General features: G+C 26.7%; 2 protein-coding genes across 4 annotated transcripts in view; one reads left to right on the top strand and one right to left on the bottom strand.

The window, feature by feature from the left end:
• The window catches only part of LOC107443810 (peroxisomal ATPase PEX6), a gene marked incomplete at its 3' end in the record, with an annotated part of 30804 nt that extends 29252 nt beyond the window's left edge, over nt 1–1552 (bottom strand). Inside the window, 1 exon segment of the mRNA XM_016057808.4 lies at nt 1109–1552.
• Nucleotides 1553–1555: 3 nt separating this feature from the next.
• On the top strand, nt 1556–24773 carry LOC107443812 (Nicastrin). 3 transcript variants are annotated; one of them, XM_071181342.1, is made up of 15 exons: nt 1556–1690; nt 3652–3753; nt 3828–3951; nt 5768–5892; nt 7322–7479; nt 10610–10745; nt 10907–11013; nt 11188–11358; nt 12670–12903; nt 15715–15890; nt 17331–17484; nt 18929–19016; nt 19228–19385; nt 20723–20822; nt 23379–24773. In XM_071181342.1, exons 3-15 carry the CDS (start codon nt 3911–3913, stop codon nt 23582–23584), a joined length of 1854 nt encoding a protein of 617 aa, XP_071037443.1. In that variant the 5' UTR covers nt 1556–1690; nt 3652–3753; nt 3828–3910; the 3' UTR covers nt 23585–24773. The 3 variants fall into 3 exon arrangements, with proteins under 3 accessions (XP_071037443.1, XP_042899205.1, XP_071037444.1); XM_043043271.2 differs by having other exon boundaries at nt 1575–1851; XM_071181343.1 differs by lacking the exons at nt 1556–1690; nt 3652–3753; nt 3828–3951 and adding an exon at nt 1721–1851.

The following is a 24773-nucleotide window of genomic DNA, read 5'->3' as shown; positions in this document are numbered from 1 at the left end:
GCGAAAGTTATTCAGAAAGAAATAACCAAAGAAGAAAAATTGCAGTGAGCAATTTGAATGTATGTTACCTTTAATTATATTTTCTTGCTATTAGTCTCTACAATGCTTTGAATAGCGAGTTGAACTTACTGCTGTCTATGATGCAATTTTAGATTTCTAATCACGGCCAAATCTAAGGGCTGAAGCGCACTTGTGCAATTTGCAGGAAAAAAGAGAGCTTTTACATTTTCCAAAATAATTAGTATCGATGGGAGTGCTGGGCATTGGTCGATGAATAGCAAAATTTTCCGTTTTTGCCTCTTCATAACATTGTCTAGTTTTGTCAGTCATCTAGTAAAAATTACGATCGTCATCCAAGCATTCTTGTTGGCACCCTTTTCTGTATCTTTCATGTTGGCAAATTCCGCCCTTTTATAAAATACACAAGAAAAAATAAAAAATTAAATAAAGGTGCACAAAATCTAAAAACCGACGTATAACCGATTCTGTGCGTCACAATATATTTTTACATTAAAATGAATAGGAGTGATTTGGGACCACACTAAAACGTCGTATAAACGTTGCTCCACTGTACATACATTAAAATACATTTTATTATAATTTATCGTAGATACTAAAATGTATTTTTAATGATAGGATAGATTTTTTCAAAGAAAAGTAATTCAGTTATTAGATCAGCTTTAGAATGTAATGTTTAAAGAACTTGAAGTATTTTTTCCCAAAGCTACGATTTTACATTTTTTCATTACAATTTTATAATTTTTTTCCCATTTAGAACAGTATTTTTAAAGTTAATGAAAGTTAGAAAAGTCCATTTGAGCATTCTCTTTGGTAGAGAAACTGTAATTACATTCTTAACGTTAGATATATAACCTTGATTCTTTTATGTATTAAAATACACCCAATAGTTTGGCTTATGAGTCTCACAACTAAATAATTAAAAATTGAAGTTTTATAGTGTTGTAGAAGATATATCTAAGAGTATGTGCTAAAATGTGTCTATTATTAAGTTTTAAAAAATGGGTAGGTTTATATAATCACAAACATTAGAATAAAAGTGTTTTAAAAATTTTAGAAAAAAATAACAGTTGTTATAACTAAAACTTACCTTTCTAAGTGAATATTTAACTTCAAGAGAAATATTATTTCATTGGTTACTTTAAATTTCGAAACAACCTTTCATGCGAACTGACATAAATACTAAATAGTTTATATAGATAACATTCTTTTTTTTTTTTTGCTTCGCTTTTATAAAAGCATATTTTTATACAATTTTCACTTCTTTTCTAAAACACAAGGAATGAAAAAAAAAAGATTTGTTATTGTTTTGGTTTCACTCGTTAAGGGAATGCCATTCAAAGGGAAGTTATTCTGCAAATGAAGTGAAGACTGCAAATATCCTTGCTAAAGTTGCAAAAAGATTAAGCTGCTTCACATTATTAAACAATTTTTAAATATCATTATTTTAAAGGTTTTTATCTTATATTATTTTCAGTCAAACAATATAATTTTCGACATAAGGTATCGATGAAATTCGTCAGTGCATCGATTGTGTTTGTTTGCAAGGTTCTATAAAGTAACCTTTTTCATTCAGTTCATCACGTTTTTTCGTTTTTTGATCAAAAATTATGTATTAATATAGATTCATACAACTTTTCAAACTCGCAGCATTGCCTGAATTTAAATGAAAGTAATTTTTAAAACCTCTATTTCCTGTCTTCATTCTTTTATCTGAGATTCTAATACAATCTTCTGTAATGAATGTCTTTAAACTTTAAAAGTATTCGTAAAAAATCATGACTAATTTAAAATCAATAATAATTTTGGTTTTTCTCAGTATTTTCTTTCAAGGTAAAAAACAGTCATTTTTTTATTACTTTGAATTTATTTTTTAAAATATAATAATCTTTTTGTTAGTGCTGAAATTTTTAATATTTTTTTTTCCACCATCGAAGCAAACTATGATATAATAAATATTAAGTATTGTAACGGTACATTTTATTCCTTGTTGTGAATTGCAGTTCATGGCTAACATTGTGTCATACTGTTAGATCGTCAATTTATATTCTTTTTAGTTGTGTACGTTGATAATTTATACACTTGCCCATCTTTTTTTTTTTTTTTTATGAATGTCCCCATTTTTATTCATTATCAACTTAATGGAAAATTTTATTTCAAGATCTTAACGACCTAAAAATTATATTCAACTAAAATCATGTATCTTTCTGATTCTTGATGTTTTATTTGTACTATCTAATAAAATTGCAACCCACTTCTATCTTTTTCTACTTATAATGTTTGATATTAATTAATATCCGTCACTATTTCATAAATTATGTTTTTTCAAGTATTTTAGATAAGGTTAACATCTTTCAATATTAATGTGTGAAGAATATGTTCATATGCTAAGGAGCACTTCATTAAGTGCAGGGGTCTGTCCAGGCCGAATTTAGCGGTACCTTCACAAATTCAACTTTAGGAAAAACGGTAGTTTCACAAATTCAACTTAAGGAAAAACGGTAGTTTCCCAAAATACTTTTTCTTAAAATTTTGTTTTTGTATCCCTTAAGAAACGATAAATCCATATTTTTACCATATTTTTGTGTTGATTTTTTTAATATAATTTTAAATTTTTCACAAATTATGTCTAAATTTTCACAAAATAGGTACCTCTCAGAAAAACATAGACAGACCCCTGAAGTGTTTATGCATTTTATGTATCATTTATGTTTATTTATGTATGTTCTAGTGAATATTTCCATAACGGTATCTGTTCAAGCCTGCTAAAATTGCCAAAAGGTCAAATAAAATCGCTTAGTTGTTTTAAGTGAAAAAAAAAACACCTTTTGCCTTTCGTATTTAGCACATTTTGCAATGTTGCTTTCAGTTTATCATATGCGCTTGCGTATGTTTTGAATGAATAGAGGGAAATGCATATGTTTTGAACCATGTTTTTTTGAAAAACAGTTAATAGTTTCAAGAATATTGGATAAAATTTTTATATGTTATATAGTATGAATCATAATTAAATTAGTAATTAAAATTTGTATTTTGCATAATTTAAATAGTTTTTTAGTTTTACTTGTAACCCAATGACAGAAAAGAAACTTGTCCTGGGTTTTTGTCAGAACTAAACAGTTTTTGATAGGTCTTTTTAAAAAACCCAGCGCTGTTTTGATAGCTATACATCATTGAAGAGCTCGTTAAGCAAAATAATAAAGAAAATGGAAAGTATATATCTTACAAGAGCTTTTTTCTACTCTGTTCATTTAACTTTTTTAAACTATTTTGATGCACCTATGTGTTATCATGTTAACAATTAATAAAATGTAGGTAGAATTTTTAGCGTTAAATAATAATAAATAAAAAATAAATTTTTTTTTATCACTTTATCAAATTTCTGCATATATTTATTTTGATATATTTTTGATATTAAATGTAGTGAATAGTAATAGCTAAAACTAAATGTTAATCATTAATTAGAAATTTTTCACAACAATGATTTTCCATTTTATACAAAAATGGACCCCAAAGAATAAAACCTAGAGCAACCTCAGAAAGAACAGCTTCTTTTTCAATATTTTTTAAAAACAAAAATGCTATTTATATTGTATATTCATCATGTGAATTTATTTTTAATGTTTTTACCAGACTCTTTTGGAGACAGAACAAGTCTTAAAATATATGAGAATATTCAAAGTGATATATTTTGTTTTCGACGTTTGAATGCCACTCATCAAATTGGCTGTGCATGTAGGTAATTTTAATTCTTTTAAAGCCCAATATTTAAGACAATAAATTATTAATAAGCTAACTTTTATTTTTAGCCCATAGAAATGGAAATGTTGGTGTCCTCTATCTTTTGGAAACTAAAGAAGATATTGATAAAATTAGCTTAGAACCACCTCCTATGCCATTTATCGTTGCCATGCCTTTTACATTATTCAACATGTAGGTTTTTTATTTAAAATATTTAAGAGCATAATTTATTCGATTTTTTTTTTCCTTAGTTTTTGGTACAATATGACAATGTATTTTTTCGATAAAAATAAATTCATTATGATGCAAGGAAAAGGTTTTAAATAAGTGTATTAAATCATCAGATATATAATATCGCAAATAATATGTGATAAAGTGCCAGGAAAACCTGAAATTGCTCAGGAATATTGCATTTTCTAGCAGAAACCAGGGAAAATCATTCTACTAACCTAGAAAATTACAGGTATGAAAATTTACAATAACAATAGCTAGCTGAGGGTCAAAGTAAATGAATATATTATAATTATTACTTATATAAATTTCATTTTAAAATATTTAAAATTTCTTAGATTTATTTTAAATAAGAACATAAATTTGTTCAAAATATTTAGTATGCCTGGGGTTTAACAGTTTAATAGGCTGGTGCTTGTAATGATTTATTTTTAGAATCATGCTTTCTAGATAAATTAATTTTGGGTACTTAATTAACTTTTATCATAAATAAGATATGACCTCAAATAATGAACTAGGTGTGACTCTATTAATAAGTATTATAAGTTTTTTAATTTTTCCAGTTCTTGTGCAATTTATCACTTAGGAACCCTGTCTGATAATGAATAGGAATCTTGTCTCTAAATAAAGCATTTAGTTAAAGAGTTGCATTAAATTTAGGAGAAGGAATATAAATATATAATAGTCTCCCTTTATGAATAAAAAGATTTGTAAACATATTTTTTTGGAAGGCTCTACAGTATTTTGAATTTAATTAATTTTGAAAAATTAATATTTAAAGGAAAATGTTGATTATACAAAAAAAAATATTTATAGCATCAATAACATTATATTTCTTTTTTAAAAATTCAAATCATAAAGATTGATTGACTTAAAACTAAATTCTAAAAGTAAAAACAAATGTGAATTTTGTTTTAATTTTTTTTAATTAAAAACTACTTATTAATGGTATAATGAAAGTCTATCAAAATATTTAACTTACCTACATGTATTTAAAAAAATATTTGTAGAAATATAAACAGATTGGTAGCAAAGAAACGTAAATAATAATACACTTGAGTGAAACAAAATTTTTAATTATTTGGGGAGGAATGCACTTTTGAAACATCTCTCACTGAAAATAATCTTCAAGAAATGTTTTAAAAAACCTTGAAGCTAAAAAAAGAATGCATTGTTTTCTATATTTTGACACTGTTCCATACAAAAAATTGCAACTTTAAATTAAATTCACTCCTTGTCACTAAGCATCAAGAAACGAACGTGGTCTTTGTAGCTGAGCGAAATTAAAATCATCATCAATCGCAGTTTTGGTAGACAAGGATCCTTGCATGTTAAATGGTTATATCATTACATTGCCATTAAATGGATTTGTCAATATTTATATCAGGAGCTTAAACCAAAATTCCAATGCATCATGAGAAATGAAGGTTACATTATCAAATGTGTTTTATAAATATATTGCCCAGCCACATCTGGGACCAGAGCAATTTTATTAGGATAACCAGAAAATCATTTTTTAATGATCCCCTGGACCAGCAATGGTTGTATAGGAATTGTATACTGTTTTGGTTTTTTTTTTTTAAATTTTGTTGTCTTTTTTTTTGTGCCAACATTCTTAATAGAATGCCAAACAAAGAAAGGCTTAGCTATGATGATCTTTATAAAACTTAAAAAAATAGTTTAAAATTTTTATTTTGCATTTATTTATTATGCCTAGTATCTGTTCTGATTTGTCTTTTAATTGTATAGTTTATTGAATTAAATTTTTTTTTTTCAGGAAAAACATGCAAGAGTTGAAACAATCAGAAAACATAAGGGGAGCTTTCATATTTAAACCTGATCACATTGTTAAAGAAATAAAGAATTTTTCCCCTGATCAGTCTTGCCCTAACAGAAACTATGGTAATGTTTTTAAATTTAATATTGTTTAAAATAACTCATGATTAGTAGGAAATTTTACTCTATTAAGTAACATTTTATTTGGTTAGCAATATAAAATGTTAAGTTTTTAATTATTTATAGTTCTCCAACTTTGAATATTTATTTATTATTTTTTGAATGAGACTATTATATGTGTTGATCTTTATGCTCATAAATATTTATCAAACTGTTTTTAACCTTCTATAAGTTAGCTTTAACTGCTTTTATACCTGATTAAACCATTTATTTATGAGACCAAATTATTTTATATTTAGCCTGAAATTTGCATTACATAAAATTGAATATGAAATGAAAATGAATTTTGATTCAAGCATAAATTATATTTATGTATTAATGAATATTTACTTTAAATTCTGTTTGATTCATGTATATTTGATTAGTTCAACACTCATTATAGTTTGCAATTTTATACACACAATAAAAGAAAGAAAGAAATTAAATAGATGCAAACTTTGAAATGGAAATAGGTTAAAAAAAATTCTTAGAAATAATATAAATTAATAAGTATAAGAGTTCAGAGTAAACTAATTAAATAATTTGTAAAAATGGTTTTTCGTAAAATATGTTGCACTCTTCAGTCTGCCTATTAGAATTACATGGGAGGTAAAAAAAGGTACTTGTGTTTAACCCTTCTGCTTAAAAGTTCATTCTTTAAATTGTCACTAATTTCTAGTAATGTGTCTTTTCTCTTTGCATAAAATGAATTATATAAGTTTAATTGAACATAAATAAAGATTATTTTAATATTATTAATGCCACACGTTATAACTTAACTGTTTCAAATTTAATACGTGTTATCAAAATATGGGCATTTTGAAGTTTTGTAAGCAAGATTTTTTTTTCCTGCATAATTTTTAAAAGGAATAAGTGTTTTACCTTCTTGTTCATGTGTAAAAAATAATTAGTTAATGCTTATTTATTAAAAACAAAAACACTACAAGCAGTGTAATTTTAAGATATTTTGCTCACAAATATATTTTATTTGAAGTTTTTGATGGTCGTTATTTGGAAAAAAAATCAACATGAGGACATACTTATGTTTTATTTGAAGTTTTTGATGGTCGTTATTTGAAAAAGAAAAAAAATCAACACAAAGACATACGTATGTTTTATTAAATTTTTGATGATCGTTATTTAAAAAAAAAAAATCAAAATGAGGACATGATTAAAACCATCAAAATGTCTTTTTCAGCCTTGAGTTTTTTTTTTATCCTTAGTCTTAAGTCTTTTTTTTTTTTTTTTAATGTAAGTCTTTAAGTTTTAATCTTGAATCTTTTTTCTTAATTTCTCAGTGCTTTTTGACTTAATGAGTGTTAATTGACATTGATTAATGTTTATTTTATTATGTTATTTGCTTGAGTTGATATAGATTGATTTTTTCCTTAAAAAGGGTTTTATACTGAATCTATGAATAAGGAATATGCGGCATGCAAAAAGAAAGAATGGAACAATCTTCCTGAAAATAAAGCTATGGGGATGATGTTTGAAGATTGGCGAATGCCAATATTTGTCATTACCAACAATGAATCTATAACGAGCATTGAAAATGTAAGTAATGTAGATATCATTTTTAGTGTGCTAAAGCAGTTTTAAGTTAAATTATATGTACCTTATTGCAATTTTTTTCTAAATATATAGATAAATTTAGAAGTTATTATCAGATTTTTTCAAAAATTTAAGTAATGGGCTCAAAATTTACTAGCATGGTGTGACTGAAAAAAGAGAGACGTTGAAGGTTTAATTTTCTTACAAAAGCCTGGAGGAAATTCCTACATCTTACCTTAAAAGTAACCAGTCAGTAACAGTAATTAGTTGTTGAGATTCATATAAAATAATTGTAACATTTATTTATTTTAAGAATACTACATGTTTGTAAATTTTTTTCTATGTTTCCATCCTCATATATATTAGTTGCCTCACGAAATCTAATATTTGACTTTCCAGTAAAGTTCCAATATAAAATTGCATGATATATAGTCTGGATTTACATTGAAATTTTTTTTTGAAATATCTGAAAAAGTCAGGGAATCTTCTTCTGACATTAAGTGGCAACCCTGTTATTTAAAGCAATTAAAAACATCAGAATTTACAATTTTTTAATTGCATGCAATATATTAATAAGAAATTTGTAGTAGTATTTGTATGTAACTGTGAAATTTGGGTGACTGTTTTGTTGTAACTTTTTTAACTAACTGTACATTTTACAGAGAACTGCTGTAAAAGTTTCCAACAAGAACCTGCAATAACTCATGTTAGAGAGTTAATATGTCTGAAATAAGAAAGGCTCATTAAAAGCTAAATGAAACATATATTTGCCACTTAACATTACCAAGACACACCAACCAAACCTCAATTTAAACTACAATTTTACCTGTATAAGCATTACTATAATGCTAGGGTGGCATTCTCAAATAGTAAAGGAAACAATGAGGTACCTCTGGAATAAAAAGTTAATCCTTTTCAGTTCACAGTTTTATCTTATTATGGATCCCAAAGGACATTTCACACATCTGTGGGGCTGAACGGTTGCACCCCTAAGTTTTATCTGTCTGAGTCACATGCATTCTAGAAACGAAAACAAGAAAAATTGCACCAGAGACGAAACGAAGTGAGTCTCTGGTGGAATTCTCTTTTTCTTGTAATCTAGAAGAGTCTTGACTATAGTTAACAAAGCCTTCTGGTAAGCAACTAGAATTCAATGTTCTCATATAGAAGGTTAGTCAAAGCATTCCATAAACAAGCAGCTGAGCTCCAAGAGATGCTACATGCAAATGTTCATATTTATCATCTTTTGATTAGTATTCAAGCCCACTGTAATTAACTCTTATGCTGCACATACTAAACAACTCCACAATTCAAAGCATCTTGAGTTATGGAAAATTTGGCAATTTGAAATTTAAAAGATCCATGTTTGTTTGTTTTTAATGCAAATGGTCAAAATAAGGCTAATAGTAGTTAGCTAATAATTAATTAACCAATTCAGCATTACATCCTTTTGTAGAAAATGAACTAAAAGTGTTTCCTCTTCCAAAGAAGATACTAAAATTTTTGCACACTGCAATATTTGTTTTTAGACTATAACCGTACATATTCTGTTTGTAGCATTTTCACTCTAGTTTATCCGTCGAAAAATCTCCAGTTCTGCTGTTGTGGCTAAACATACTCTTTTTGTAACCCTATATCAATTAAGAAAAATGTGATAAAAAAAACAGTATTCATTTATATTTTTAAAAGTATTACATATATATTTTTTTCATTCATTATTTCTGCCAATTGAAAAATAATGTAATTAAAAATTGAATTTTTAAAAGTTGTCTAACTATTCTTATATCCTGTTTTATGATAATTTTTTTTGTTCTGGAAATTTTACAAAATAACCACATTTTTTCCTCTTTTAAAGTTTGACTCTTGTAGAAGCTTCATAGTTTACATACTAATAAGGTTGTACTGACAAAAGAAAAATTACAAGAAATTCAAGTAAATTTTTCTAGGAAATTGTTTGTTTGTTCTGAGAGTCTAGGCTATGTATTGTTTGGTATTGTTAAAAAGAAAGAAAGAAAAAACTTTTGAAGTTGTAACTAAAAATAAATTTTTAAAAAAAAGTTAATTGGTAAAAATGAGTTTTGATGCTTAGGAAAGAAGGAAACATCGACTAATAAAAAATATTTTTAATTCAATGAATAGCTAAAAATATTTTATTGAGATTTTTATTTTTTTTAATGAGTCAAGAAAGGCAAAATCAGCTTTTCTTATATCATTAACCCATACTGAAAATAAATTATATTCAAAAGATCCTTTTGTTTCATTGACATCAAATAGAATTTAGTAATCTCTGATTTTTGAGGTACAGATAGAGATTATAAAATGTACTAATTATTAATTGACATAATTAAACACAAAACTTATTTTCTTTAAATTGAAGCGACTTCATCTCATTAATTCAAGTTTAAGACCATAATATATTTTTTTTATTTTCTACTTTTGCATATTTTTCTCACTTAATGACTTGAACTAAGGGTTAAAATAATGTATCCTCCAAAGAATAATATTTCTCAAATAATCAACAATAAAATAAGTTCTTAGTTGTGTATATTATAATGTAATATTTCTGATTAGTATAGTATATAATATTTTTGTTTTAAATCCTTCATAGAATTCTTCTCAAATAATAATAAAAAGTTGTTAGTTGTGTGTAATATAGCGTAATGTGTCTGATTAATATAGATTAGGTTGTAATAACTAATAATAAAGATTTTAATTTTGTCCATGAGGACATTGTTTACATCAAATTAATTAATTTTTACAAGCAGCTAAAAAATAATAATTTACTGTTAAAGATTAAAAATTTCATGTATTTTCTAGTCCTTTAAAATTTAATTTTAGCTGCTCACCTTAAAAGTTGTAGGATTATTTTTTTACCAATAAAACGACTTTATGCGAAGCATTAAGATTCATAGACCTTCAGGTAAACGTTATTATTTATGGAATCAATAAATTGTTCTTATAAAATAGAGTTAATATATATATATATATGTATATATATTTAAGTACAGATAAATGCTCACCTAATATGAAAAGAGAGACATTATCAATTTGTCATTTCCAGGCTGCATTAACATAATACTCTTGAACTTTATTTTAAAAAGTATTTCTACAATTTGGTTTCTTTTAATTTTAGTGTTACAAAAAGTTCAACAATGGTTCTACAAAAAGTTGGCCATTGTGTTCTGTGCAAATGACCAGTGTTATGTTGGCTGCCAAAGATAGTGAAACTTGCATGCGACGTAATAATCTCATCGCTAACTTGAATGAAGGTTTGTTTCTTAAATTTATTAGTAACCGTTTACATTAATGGTATTGATTAGTGAAAAACCTGTATTGAATAAGTAGCTTAAATACTATGATATTGTCTTTTTTCGTTTCGTTTATTAACTTTACATTATTACATTCTAATTGAGCTTTTCATTAATTTTAGTAAAAACTTGTGATCCTCTTAGTGATAAGAATGTGGTGAATACCTTGTTTCCAACTAATAAAAGTGAAGAAATACGAAATGATTCTGTGATTATTGTTGGAGCTCGAGTGAGTGTTTTTAGTTGTTTGGTAACCGTAATAAATTAGTCGATTTTTGTTAAAAATATTCTAGTTAAGATTTGAAAAATGTCATATGAAGCCAAAAGTTAATTATTTAAAACTTCTTTTTTTATTGTTTAAGATGTAATGATTTGCTTGTGTAAACAATTTGTCTTTTTACAGTTGGATTCATTTTCAATGTTTGATAAACTTGCCCCAGGAGCTCATTCAACAGTTACAGGCCTAGTAACTTTATTAGCTGTTGCCAAAAATATGGAATCTTTAAAGAGTGAAATAGAACTTGCACTTAAAGGAAAAGTGGAGAAAAACATCTTGTTTATTATTTTTAATGGCGTAAGAATTTTTTTTTTTTTTTTTTTTTGTTAGATAAGCTTATTGGTGTATCTAATTTTTTTTCCGTTTAATTATTATTTTAATATATGAAAAGATTGGTAACTTTACTTTTGGGGACTAAGCACATTGATGGCATATTTTTACGTTCCCTGTATTTGTCATGTACAAAAAGTGTATATTGTTTAATAATATATATATTAAAAACATATAAAGTACAAGTATATTTTTTAATTATAACTTTAAAAAATACACCTAAATTTTTCTAAAATGCAGCATTAAAATGTAATGTATCAAATCTTAAGCAGTTAAATTGTTACTGTATTACCCACACAAAACTGATCTATTAGATGAATATTTCTTTTCCTCTATTAGATGAAAATTTATCTATTAGTTGAAAATTTATCTATTATCTTAATATATTAGATGAATATTTATTTATCTGGAATCAAAGAATTTCAGTTTAGTTTTATTGTTTAAAGTCTTATGAGATGATTTCATCATATATATTAAAAGTTCATTGTAACAAAGACGTCATATTAAGTGATGTCTCCGACATTACAAGTTTCCAAATCCCCTTAAAAATGCTTATATTAAGGATACAAAAGTTCTACGTTTCTAAGCAAAAGTTTATAATTACTAGCTTTTACCTATAATTTTTTTAGGTTATATTTTTTCTGCTGTAATAGTTAACAATATGCAAAAGAGGCAAATTTGAAGATATTTTTTGCATAAAAGTTAAAGTGAACACAACTTCATCTAATTTTTTTTAGAACCTTAATTTTTATAAGGCAAGCATATGTGGGCACCCACTGCTCAAGTTTTCTTCCTTTTTTCAAAAAAAAAATTTCTTCTGCTATTTTTAAGAATCATCTTACTCATTTCAACAGAATGCACCTTTTACTGATCAGATATCAACCATGCCACCTTATTACCCTTCTTGACAACTTACATTTAATTCAATATCTGTTATTGATGAGATAAAAAATTATTGAGCTTGATTTGAATTTTTCCTTGCTTCTTGCAAAAACTCCCAGTCCAGTCTCAAATTCGTATGCAATCGTTGATTATTCTAATTACATATTTTAAATTGAAATAGTTGTTCAAAATAAAAGTAGAGTGTGATTATTCCATTTATTAGTCTTTTTTATTGCTATTTTACCATTAAATATGTGCATTTGCATATAGTGACAAGCTCATTGTAACATCAATTTCATTTGTTGCTGTAAATTAATATTATTTATTTTTACCCCAGTTTACATTAAAATTTTAGATCAATTATTTTTCATATTTAGCCTTTTATTATATTATCAGGAAGCTTTTGATTACATTGGTTCCAGCCGTGTGGTGTTTGATATGCAGAAAGATCAATTTCCAGTTCGTATATTAGGTGGCATAAGAGACCAGCCGGCTCTCATAAATCTTCAGCATATATCTCATTTTATTGAACTGAGTCAACTGGCGCCTGTGACGCCTGAAAGTCTGCCTATTCTCTGGTTGCATACTGATCCTGTCTCAATGAATCAGAGTGTTAATGTCTCAGATGAAGTGAGTGTGCATAAATTATTATTAAGTTTTTTATTTTTAATTATGTTTCGAAGGAAATAATACAATTGGATATAAAATGCAGATAATAATTGCTAATCTATTCAATATGATACATTCAAACTTTTATGCCCATTTTTAAGCATACTTTTTAAAGTTTTCATCCTATGTGTATCAGGGTACGCACTAATCATTTGCCACCTTACCAAATATGATAAAATTGTAAATTCGGGGAGAATTGTTTTTTAGCGAATGATCTTTTCTACAGAAAAGAAAAATATGTATTCTACTTATCCCTGAAAACATAAAAAGATCAAAAGAAATTTTTCTGTTTAAATCCTGTACTTCATATTCAATTACTGTAATCTTTGTTAGGTGTGCCACATATCCAATTAGAATTATATTAAGTCCAGATAATGAAAGCATTCATCAAACCTTAAAATGGAAATTACCATGTTTGTTGTAGGATCACATGACGAAATTTTTCCTACAGTTTGTGTCAACAAAGCAGATCATGTGATAGCAAGATACATATTTTCATCCAAATATTTTTGCAGAAAATATGTTTTATCATGACAATAACATTATAATAACATGTTTCTAAGATTTATCCTTATAATACTGCTCTAGTCTAAGAAGTTATTACAAATTAACCCCAACTTCTATTTCTTTCCCACATGGACGATAAAATTACATATATTTGTTAAGCAACATATTTCAACAACTCTATATTTTTCATCCATCCTCTCTCCCATTCATTACTCCTTTATTCCTCTCCAACTGCAAAATGACGTGATTTGAATTTGCATTGTACGAAATAATTCATTTTATAGTAAATTTTTATTTGAAGTTTTCAATGTGAAAAATCAATCATTAAAATAAAACATTTAGATTGGCCATTTTGAAAATTTGGCCGATACGTTAGATACTTGGCTAATAATTTGAAGTCCTTAACACAGGCCCTGTATATAAGTTAACTTTTCAAACCCTTAAAAGTTTTATGAAAATCAAGAGGTCGACTTCATCACCAGTAATAAAGTCGGACATTCACTGATTGTGATGGAGAATCATTATAAACAGTGTATTATCAATGCCTTATAAACAGTGATTAATTACTCTTTATTAATTGATTCCTTTCAAAAACTATTTTTACTGTGCCAAATACAGTTAATTTTCCATTTTCTTACATCATATTTTCTTTTCATATAAAGGTTTTTTTAGAAATAATACTTTAGATTAAAATTCTAAATTAGAGGAAAAGTTGATAATTTATTCAAGAGTATTTCAGAAAAATATAGCAAAATAAAAACTTTTATAGCATACCATAAAGCTTCAAATTTTAAGATACCAGATAATAATCTGTGTTGGATTCAATAACAATAGTAGTTTCGTGATATAGATCCCTTTCTGCAATGGATTCTACTTAATCCTCATCTGCTGAGTCACACAAAAATCGTCTCCATTCACATCGAAAAAGTTCCAAATTCCACACTTCATAAAATATTTTACTATAATATTTGAATCTACGTTTTACCCTGCTATAGTAGCATTTGACGTATGACTTCAACGTGAGAAAATATCCTTAAGTTGGAGATATTTCCTCAACTTTAGTGGACTTACACACCTGATGTACCGGAAATTTTCTATCTCGTAATCAAAAATAGGGGGTGCAACTTATACTCACAGTTGTATGATGTATTTAATACTATAGAAAATAGTGACATTTTATCAATTTAAATTGTTTGTAAATTTTAAAAGAATCTAACTGAAGATTTCAGTAATTTAGTCATGTTTTCAGGCTCATATTTTGAAGTCTGAGCCTGTCCGAAATGAACAAAATTTCTTTGCACCATACATTTTATGGATATATAGGATTAAATCAGGATATTTTGTTACTGGCCAGTTGTAGCATTTTGAACAGTAGCCATTTTTTCAAAAATTCGAAATTTAAAATAATTAAATATTTATTAATAATGTAAAGCATTTCTCGAAATATGGTAAACCTTATGAGATTCATTTCTAAAATGAAGTGTGAACTAAAGGAATTTTAAGCGAAAAATAAACTAATTTCCAAAATAGTATAAAATATTCATTAATCCATATTTATTTTTTAAAAAATGATAAATGCATACTTTCGTTAAAAAACAAAAGTGTAACTAACAGGCTATTTTTTAATCGCCATTTAGTCATCATGTGGCCTTTGGCTCCCGTTAATTTTATCCCATATTTGAATTCATACATAATATTTGATGTAAACATGGCAGCAAAGATGGGATAATAGTAATACAAAGGGTCGATACACTTACCAATTTATCCCAAAAGTCAGTATTCAAAAAATCTACTCCAACTTCTATTATCAATCAATTTCTAACTAACCATGGAGCCCAGGGTAGTTATCAGTCAAAATTGTTCGGGAAAGACCCGGACTGTAAAGTTTGTAAGAGTTATGAAGATATCGAACACATACTTACTGTTTGTCCAGTTTATAATGATTTAAGGATAAAATTTTTCCCGAAAAATTTCACCTTTGATACCATTAAAAGAAACTGGATCCAAAAGAAAATAAACAAAGGAATTGAAGAGATTTTAAAAAGACTTTTTGAAAACGGAATTGAGATTTGACCTAAACTGATCCTTCAATAGTATTCCCTTGATGCCTCGAATGGGGGGGGGGACAGGGAATAAGCCGAGCTATAATATTTTATGAATTAAAGGCTGAATTGAAATTGAATCCTCTTTAGTGTAGCTTTTAATACATTGCTGATTTTTTCTTTATTTAGATTCTTTAAAATCATTTTTAAAAAATATTTTTAGGTGAAACATTTAATTCAGCTTATTAAAGCAGAATCAAAAAGGGTTGGAAATATTGAAGTATCAGAAGCTCCCTCAGATTTGCCTCTTCCCCCAGCATCGTTTCAGAGCTTCTTACGAAAAGATAATTCCATTCCAGGATTGGTGGTTGCTGATCATGACAATGAGTTTATTAATAAGTAAATGTCATTTGTTTTTTATTATTAAAATACTTAAAACAAAATGTAATGTAATATTTAGATGCGTTTTATGAAATTTTTATTTATTTATTTTTGTGCGTGTTCAGAGCATCCAGTTTCCTATGAACACAAAAGTGCATTTTAAAATAATCAAGTTTAAGATTCAAAAGATTTGGATCTTTTGAGTTCTTTTTTATTTTGATTAATAATTTTAGAACTTCATCAAAGTTGCAAAATTTTATAATTCGATCTTAGGAACCATTTACTAGTTATACATATGGTTCAGTTCAGACACATAGCCTTACCCACAGGTTCCGTTCTTTAAAACTCTTTGAGATTCAGTTGCTTTCTGAAAAAGAAACTTAATTAAAAATTTTAAATTATCAAATTTTTATGGTGATGTATTTAGATGTCATGTGCATATTTGTTTTTATCTAATGCAATTATTAATTCATCTCTTTCATCCGAGTCTAAGAATCACTGATCTCAGTTACCAGTGCTTTATTCGTGGAATTTTTGAATGAGAAATTAAAGGATCTTTCACCAAATTACTTTAGAACAAAAAAGTTTCGCTGCATATTTGCTGTAATTTCTTTTTTCAGTAATATTTAAACTCTACTTTAAAATTAATTGATTACGGAAGTCATGAATCTTTACTAATTGATACTGGTTATTGTTTTTATTTAATGCAACAGTACTATTAAAATTTGATATTTATTGATCTCAAATTATTAAGAATCGTTCAGTGCTCTATTAATAAAAATAAAATGAAAACTGTTAAAACTTTTAAGTTTTGAACAAAATAACTCTGAAATTAAAAATAGTATTTTTTTTTTTTATTTTTTTTTACTATGCTTTTAAGAAATTAGTAGTGGTCTAATGGTCCACAACCACTAAAATTTGACCATCATAAAATAATTATCATAGGTTTTCCAAACCAGCAGTCAATGTAAAGGCAAAAGATTATATGGTTTTTTCATGTTTTGGTCTGTTTTTGTCACGAAATTTATAATTTCATCATATGTGTGACATTATCCTCTGTATTGTAATTTTTTATTTGAGTTCATTTTATTAACTTTTAAAAATATACTATAAAATCTTGCAAAGGGACAATGAAAATGTACAAGCAAGTACTATCATTAAGTTGTTAGTTTTTTTAACGAGTGACTAAATTGACTTAATTTCTACCCCAGCTTTTGAGGCACAATTTGCCTTCATTATTCTTAAGTAGAGCGGTATCATACTTTTATAGCAAATTACACTTTTTAGTTTGAAGTTTATCCTTTATAAAGTAGTCTGGAATATGCATATTGTACAGAAAACGTTCTGATTTATTGTCAAATGTACCAATTGTTTTTCTTTGGCTCCATAGCATTGCAAACCAAATTTAAAGTACATCATTAGGTGATTGATATTTATACTTTTGTTTAAAATTTTTAGATATTACAACAGCATACTTGACTCTAATGAAACCCTGAACCGTGAAGAACTAGTACCAGTTTTGAGTAATACTGCTTCAATTATATCTGGAACATTGTATCAACTTCTTACTGGAAAACAATTGGACAAACCTGTGGAGACATCTGAAGATCTGGTAATGTTTTTTTTTTTTTTTTTTAAAGTTTATGTAATTTTTTTAAGTATTGAGAGAATAAGAGAAAGAATTGGAAGTTTTCTAGCTTATAAGCTTGCTCTGAAATAAAAAATTAAAAATTGTGCATGCTCTAAATGCCACAGTGTGATTATTCCATTNGAAGAACTAGTACCAGTTTTGAGTAATACTGCTTCGATTATATCTGGAACATTGTATCAACTTCTTACTGGAAAACAATTGGACAAACCTGTGGAGACATCTGAAGATCTGGTAATGTTTTTTTTTTTTTTTTTTTTAAGTTTGAGTAATTTTTTCAAGTATTGAGAGAATAAGAGAAAGAATTGGAAGTTTTCTCTATATGCATGCTCTATATGTCTATATTCTCATGCTCTATATGCCACAATCAGATCTTAAAAATGTCACATGCTTAAATAGCTTGAATTACATTTTTTATGGCAGACCATGTTATCTCAGCTCTACAATTTAAGTACCTGGTCTGGATCAGAGTTATCAACAACAAAAAAATGCATGTATTTTTTAGAAAGTAATTTCACCACTATATTACTTTTTGAAACTTGAATTTTAAAATAGACATTAAATTAATAAATTACAGCCCAATTTATAGCAAAATTATGCCATGATGTACAAATGAATTATACAAAGTAAATACTCTAGAATTATTGTTTAAATATTAAATTTGATAAACAGAACTCTGTATTATTTCCCATTTTATTTCATTACTTCAGGGTTAAACTGAGGTTGCTCGTATATAGAGTTTAATTTGTTCCCATTATTTAACAATATGTTCAAAATTCATATTATAGTTAACACATACCTATATTGATAGCAATAGAAGGGATACTTCACAAAAATAGCTGCAAAGGCCATCTAAATGCTCCAAGCAAAGCTTGTTTTTCTTTGGATATTATTCTATTTTGAGTTGAAAAGCATCTTTCTCAAGCAACTATTATTGGCATCATTAGAGCAATAGCAATTAATTTCCTAAATTCAGAATTGAGATGAGTTTCAGCAATTGATATTTGTGGATCTATAACTGTTCTTTTTTTCTTCTTATTTAAATTTATTAATGAGCATTTTTTTTCATATAAAATTATTGCTCTGAAACATTTGATGCTAATAGTAAATACAACTAAAATTCATAATTATTTTATCTTGTATAAAGGGAGTGTTTTTCTTTTCTTGTACATTTTATAACAATTTTTGTCCACTTTGCGAATTTGAAAGCAAAAATTTAATTACTGTATATATATTTTAAATAAATGAATAATTTAATTGTTTAAAGTTTTAATGAAATAATTAGCTTATGGCTATTTAATTGGAATGAAGCATTCTTGCTAGTTTAATCTACTGCATGCTTGAGAATCATTTTATTTTTTCCTTATATATGTTCTATGAAAATTTTTATAACTTTCTTTAATTTTAGGTATCTGGTTTGTTAGAATGTTATATACAAAATGCTTCATGCTCTTTATTTCAACAAATTGCTGATCCATTAATGACTGAAAGATTGCGTAAGTCAATTTTTTCACACTCAGGCATATTTTTTAAAAAAATTCCCTATTACTTTATAAATTTTAATTTTATTACTGCCTTTTCCTGACCATTTCATTAATCTGGTAAACTATTAAATTTCTTACTTTAAAAATTTCAATTTTCCTTCGTTAAAGTTTCATTTCTATATTTTTGATTTTATTGAGTATTTATTGTTTCTTTTAATTACAGGGGTTGAACCATATCCCTTGTATGTAAGTGTCGATAGTGGTGGACACACAAAAGCTAATGCCATCACTTTATATACAAGATACTTGCTAGCTTATCTGACAGGCAGTGATGAGTTAGATAAGGACAGAAAAACATGCACAAGTTCTCCTCAAGATCAGGTTTGTCATTTTACATCTGACTTCTTTAAAAAAAGAAATCTGTGTTTATACATATTGTTTTGAGCAAATTTATGGATTCAAAACTCTCTAAGTTGTGTGTATGTTATATTAATAAAAGCTAACTATGTGAGAAAGCTTAATGTTTAATTTGAATAGATTATACTATTTAATATTGTTTTTATAAATTTTTCTTGTATTTAATATTTCCAAGGAGACACATTGGTTTTGTAGTAACAAAAATTTTAATAAAGTAATTCAAGCTATAAGAATATGGAAGAACAACGTATGACGAATAATTTATTTAATTTTAATCTTAAGATTTTGAAAATGTAACAGGAAATGATTGATTTTTAGAAATTTCTTAGAAAGAAATATTCTTAAGCATGGACGCGATTTCTCGAAAACTGAAGTATTGATTCTATTAAAATTTTGAACACTTATGCTTTATGGAACTGACTAAATATTGAAAAAAAGATTGTTTAAAAATTTTAATTTTTAACTGATCTGACACAAAATAATATAAAAACTACAAAAATTTAAATGCAACTCAGAAATATACGCACCAAAAAAAAATTTGTTTTCTGTAAAATTTGGACAATATATTACCTTGTAAATAGGTTGTGCTAAAACAAAACAACAACAAAAGGAAGAAAATCTTTCTTTCCATACCTAACATTCTTTGCAGTAGTTTTTGTGAAAACTTTTTATATTTTTGCTCCAAATGATTGAGTTTATGGGAAGAGTTTGCAAAGCTCTCTCTCCAAGATAAACTCTCCTCCTTTTCTGATTAACTTAATAATGTGAGAAAATATGCTTGACATGTTGCAGTATTAGATATTTAAAAAAAAAATTATGGATTTTCTGAAATTTTTAAACCTTTTAGATGGTTTTATCCTTTACCTTTAAGATGGTGTCTTTAATTAAAATTTTAATAAAAGAATTTTTTTTCATTTGGTTTTTTAAAAAAAGAAAAACTTAATTATGTAGCTATTTCTTATTCTAGTTTGCATACTAATTTGTGATTTTTAGCTTGCATTTAAAAATTAAGTTTTTAAATGCAAGCTAAAAATCACAAATTTTATTTAATTTTTTTTTCGCAGTTGCTTGAATGCAAATGATCATAAAAATCTAAATGAGTTAAAAGGAATATTTTTATTAATTAGATACAAGAAGAAATTTATGATTGATTGGTATTTTGAACTTATCAGCACTAAATTTAATTTGTGTGCTCCAAAATTGCTGTGTAACTTCTTAAAAGAGTTATCTTAAAATTTCAGTGCAATCTCTTTGTACAATCTCTATCATTATTTCAAAAAATAATTGAGTTTTTCCCATAGATATATCACTATGATTGGATGGCTGGAAATGGGAGTGGTATCTGTAAGAAGTCAACTGTGATGTACACTATTGCTCAGTCTCCTGCTTTTGTTTTAAATGGTAACTATATTATAGATATTTTTCTTCTCATTTCTGAAAGATTTCTTTTGTTAAATAGCTGTCTATTTGGTGCTGAGTATTTTTGTTTTCCATGACTTGAACTGTCCTTTAATTGTCTGTGGTAAATGCTGGTTTTAATATTGGATTAAGGTATGGTAGGACCTAGGGCTGGTATGTAAATTGTTGTTCTACATATACCAAATTAGCCAAAATTTACATATATTCAGAAATATTAAAAACTATTAATGAAATTGAATTCAATTTATGCTTGTTTTATAAAAATTTAAAAAAAGCTTATAAATTTTTGATTTTTTTGCAGAATAATTAACTTTATTAAACATTCAAATTCAATTTAGTGTCAGCGAAAACACCATGCATGAAATTATAAAAGTTATGTAGTAACAACTAAATAATATACATTTAAAAAATCGCAAGAAGCAAATTAAATTTTTTTAATTTTAAAAAACTTGTTAATTTCTTGCCAACACCATTAGGAAATTTTAAATGTTTTATAGATGGTTACAAAAAAATTAATTTGAAAAATCAAGCGTTTGTGACTTAAAGCAAAATATAACAGACAAAATTTGAGAGATGGGTAAGCAATATTGAAGGATATCATTTTTAATCATATAATGTTTAATTAAATGTCTTCTTTTTTTTTTAATATTTGTGAATTTTACACTCAAATTACATTTTAAATTATTCTAAAAGAGTGTAAAACATAACTCTTGAAAATATCAGATATATTTTTAGAAAATTACATAAATCAATTTTCTTTTTAGTAAGTTTAGAGGTCCCTTTGAGGGTGGCCTAAAAAATTTAGGAAGTCTGGGATTACAGCCCAAGTTGCCCCCTTTTAATCCAGCTTTGACTGGTTATCTTATCTGATTGTACTATCAAAAGCTACTCTAGTAATATTCCCCATCAAGTTCTAAGCCATAAAAAGTACATGTACTGTTTTGAAGCATGGTGCAGCGGTAGGGTGATTACTACTATATACCAATATTATGTTCAGATCATCTCTAAGGGTATATCCAAGATCAAAAGACCCTTACAGAAGAATTTCTGTGTTTCAAAGGAGAATGAGGTCAGTCCAGTCTTATTACACTTGTCGATTTCTGCTACAGACCTTTTCATACCTTTTGAAAATAAAATAGGGATATGCTTTTCTGTACTCACTGATGAGAAGTTAAATTTAGAGGGAGATTTATTTAGCATATCCATTTAAAAAGTTCTTGATATTTTGCGAGATTAATTTTTTAAACATATTTAAGGAGAAAACAGTTTCAGAATTAGGGTCTTTAATGTACAAGTCTTATAATTAAGTAGCAGAATGAACAATCTGGGTTTTGTTTCTATTCGTCCCAACTTACTTTTGCTAATCAGACTTCTCAATTATGTAGGGGGGGGGGGAGACTGGAAGTTGAAAGTACCTGTGTTTTGCCTTTGTAAACTCTACTTTATGTATCCAGGAATTAGTAAAAAAATAAAAAACAGCTACAAACATCCTAATAAACAAAAAGTGACTAATTACAATATTGTTTGCTATACTAATTCTTTTTTATTTATTTTTTTAAAATTATTGAATGGTTTTATGTATATATTTTGTTTAAATAATTACTTTGTTAATATAAAAAAGTAAGAAAGCCCTGATGTATCAAAATTTTTTATCTTTAATTTATAAAATGTGTTAAGAAATGTCTTAGTAAAATTATAATTAGTTAAATTGCAGTTCGTTAAATAGTAATGTATTAAATTTTTGAGGGGGGAAATTAGCTTATAACAATAATGAAAAGGATGAAATAAGTCAAAAAAGGTTGGGAACAACTGTCCTTGACTGTCTCCAATAGCTTACAGAAATCTAGCAGTTAGTAAACCTTTGATGAGACAAATCTCAATCTATCAGAACTGCAGTTTTCTTGTGATTTTTGCTCTTTTTTTACACCTGTTCCTTACCATCATCAATGCTTCAGCACATATTGTTTTTTTGCAATAATGTTTGCGTCATAATTTATATAAATGTCATCTGTAAACATCTTAATTCTTCATGTTTTGTTCAATAAAGTTAGATTTCAATTAGTCATCTGTCTTTATCACTTTTAACTCTTTTTACCTTATCTGACGCACTATTTTAAGGCTGCTCTTGAATTATAAATCCACTCCTTGTTGTTTTTAGTAGAATGGTGTTTCAAAAAAAAAATTGCTACTGCGGTTGTTATTTCTTGCTTTTAAGAAATGTGCTACTGAGTTAAAAATATAATTCTAGTTTTTCAATCGAAGTACATTTATTTGCTTTGAAAAACTGTTTGTGATAACTTGTTTTTGATAACTTTTTGATAAATAAAAATGGTACAAGTTTATACATAGAGTTAATTTTTGAAAAAGTTTATTTTCACTGTCTCAGTCAGTGCAATTCTGCATAACAAATCTCTTAAATGTTCTATTTCTAATAATATTTCATTTCTTCACTTGTTTTATCTTACAATTTTAATTTAGTCTAGAAATACATACTCAACAATTCTAACATCCAATTATTTCCCTTTTTTATATGTATAGAATGGAAATCTACAGAATATTCAACCTGGACAGAAAGTGTCTGGTTAGAAACGTCTGCTCGGATATTCCTCCAGCCTGGAAAAGCCCAAGAACTAGTCACGCTTTTCAGTGGTTTTATCATATTCTTCATATCTATAGGCACAGTTTACTTTTTCAATGAACGTTCTTCTATTATTTTTAACACCAAGCCCTTAGTTGGTTGCTAGGAATACGCCACAAATCACATAGCTTTGGATGAATTCAACGGGGATAACGATTCTACTTATCCTCTTCCAACGGATCTCTGAGTTGTTAGAAATCTGTTGTGAAACAATTTAGTACCTTTGTGAACTTAGTAAATAAAACTCATTTATTATATTGCAACTGTGTAAGTATCTCACCTTTTATTTAATGTTGCATTGTCATTATTTTAGGTAGTAATCAAAATTCAACATTTTGCTATTCTATGTTAATAATAGATACAAGGCTTGAGGTATATTTTTTATTAATTGTATTGCTACTTTTTCTAATAATTAATAAGAATCCATATGATAATCTGCTTTTTTTCTAATACTTTTTGATAGATATAATTTTATCCAGAATAGCTTAATTAATAACGAGTTTTCTTCGTTATCAGAATTGTGGGATTTAAAAGAAACAAAACAAAATAGTGACAAAATTTAAGTTTTTTTTTATTTTTTCGCTCGGGATACAGAGATACTTGAATTGAATTTTACTTTAGCAGATATGCTGTATTTAAAAGAAACAAATGGAAGAAGTTGCAAAATGTATTTAACTCATGCCTAATATTTTTCAATTGTAGTAGTTATTTTATTCAGAATAGATTGGTATTTGAATTGTAAGACTTAGCAATTTGCACATGTTAGTAACTAAACATAACATGGAATGATATATTATTAAAAGAAACTAGATAAAAGTAATTGTTAGGAATTGCAAAATGTAATTGAAATTTTAACTACCTATGATAATCTTTTTTAATTAAAGGATATCCTTAAATGCACTTATCCTTTTTAACTAGTTTTTAACATATTTATTTCATTTATGTGGTGTATTTATTGTTGCAAAGGTACTAATAAAATATAAGGTGCTGAGCACCTTTCACCGTTGAGTACTTTAATGAAGCATTTTTATTTAGTCATTTACTTGCCACAATAAAAAATGCTCATGTGATTGTACAGTATTCACATTTTTCATCCTAAAGCTTTGTGATTTGTGGATGATGTCGCAGATATATGTATATTTGCAATTTTTTCATTATTATCCCATTGATTTTGGAAAATATTGATTCTTTTTCCTCACTTGTATTATTATTTATGTCTTTATGTGTGTTTCTCAACAATTTTGTAATTTTAAAAAGAATGTATACAAATAAAATTATTGGTACTTATGATTTAA

This window comes from Parasteatoda tepidariorum, chromosome 5, assembly GCF_043381705.1.
Source record: "Parasteatoda tepidariorum isolate YZ-2023 chromosome 5, CAS_Ptep_4.0, whole genome shotgun sequence".
Classification (NCBI taxonomy): Eukaryota; Metazoa; Arthropoda; class Arachnida; order Araneae; family Theridiidae; genus Parasteatoda; species Parasteatoda tepidariorum.
The sequence above is the reverse complement of the archived record's forward strand: the minus strand, read 5'-3'. Positions and strand labels throughout refer to the sequence as shown.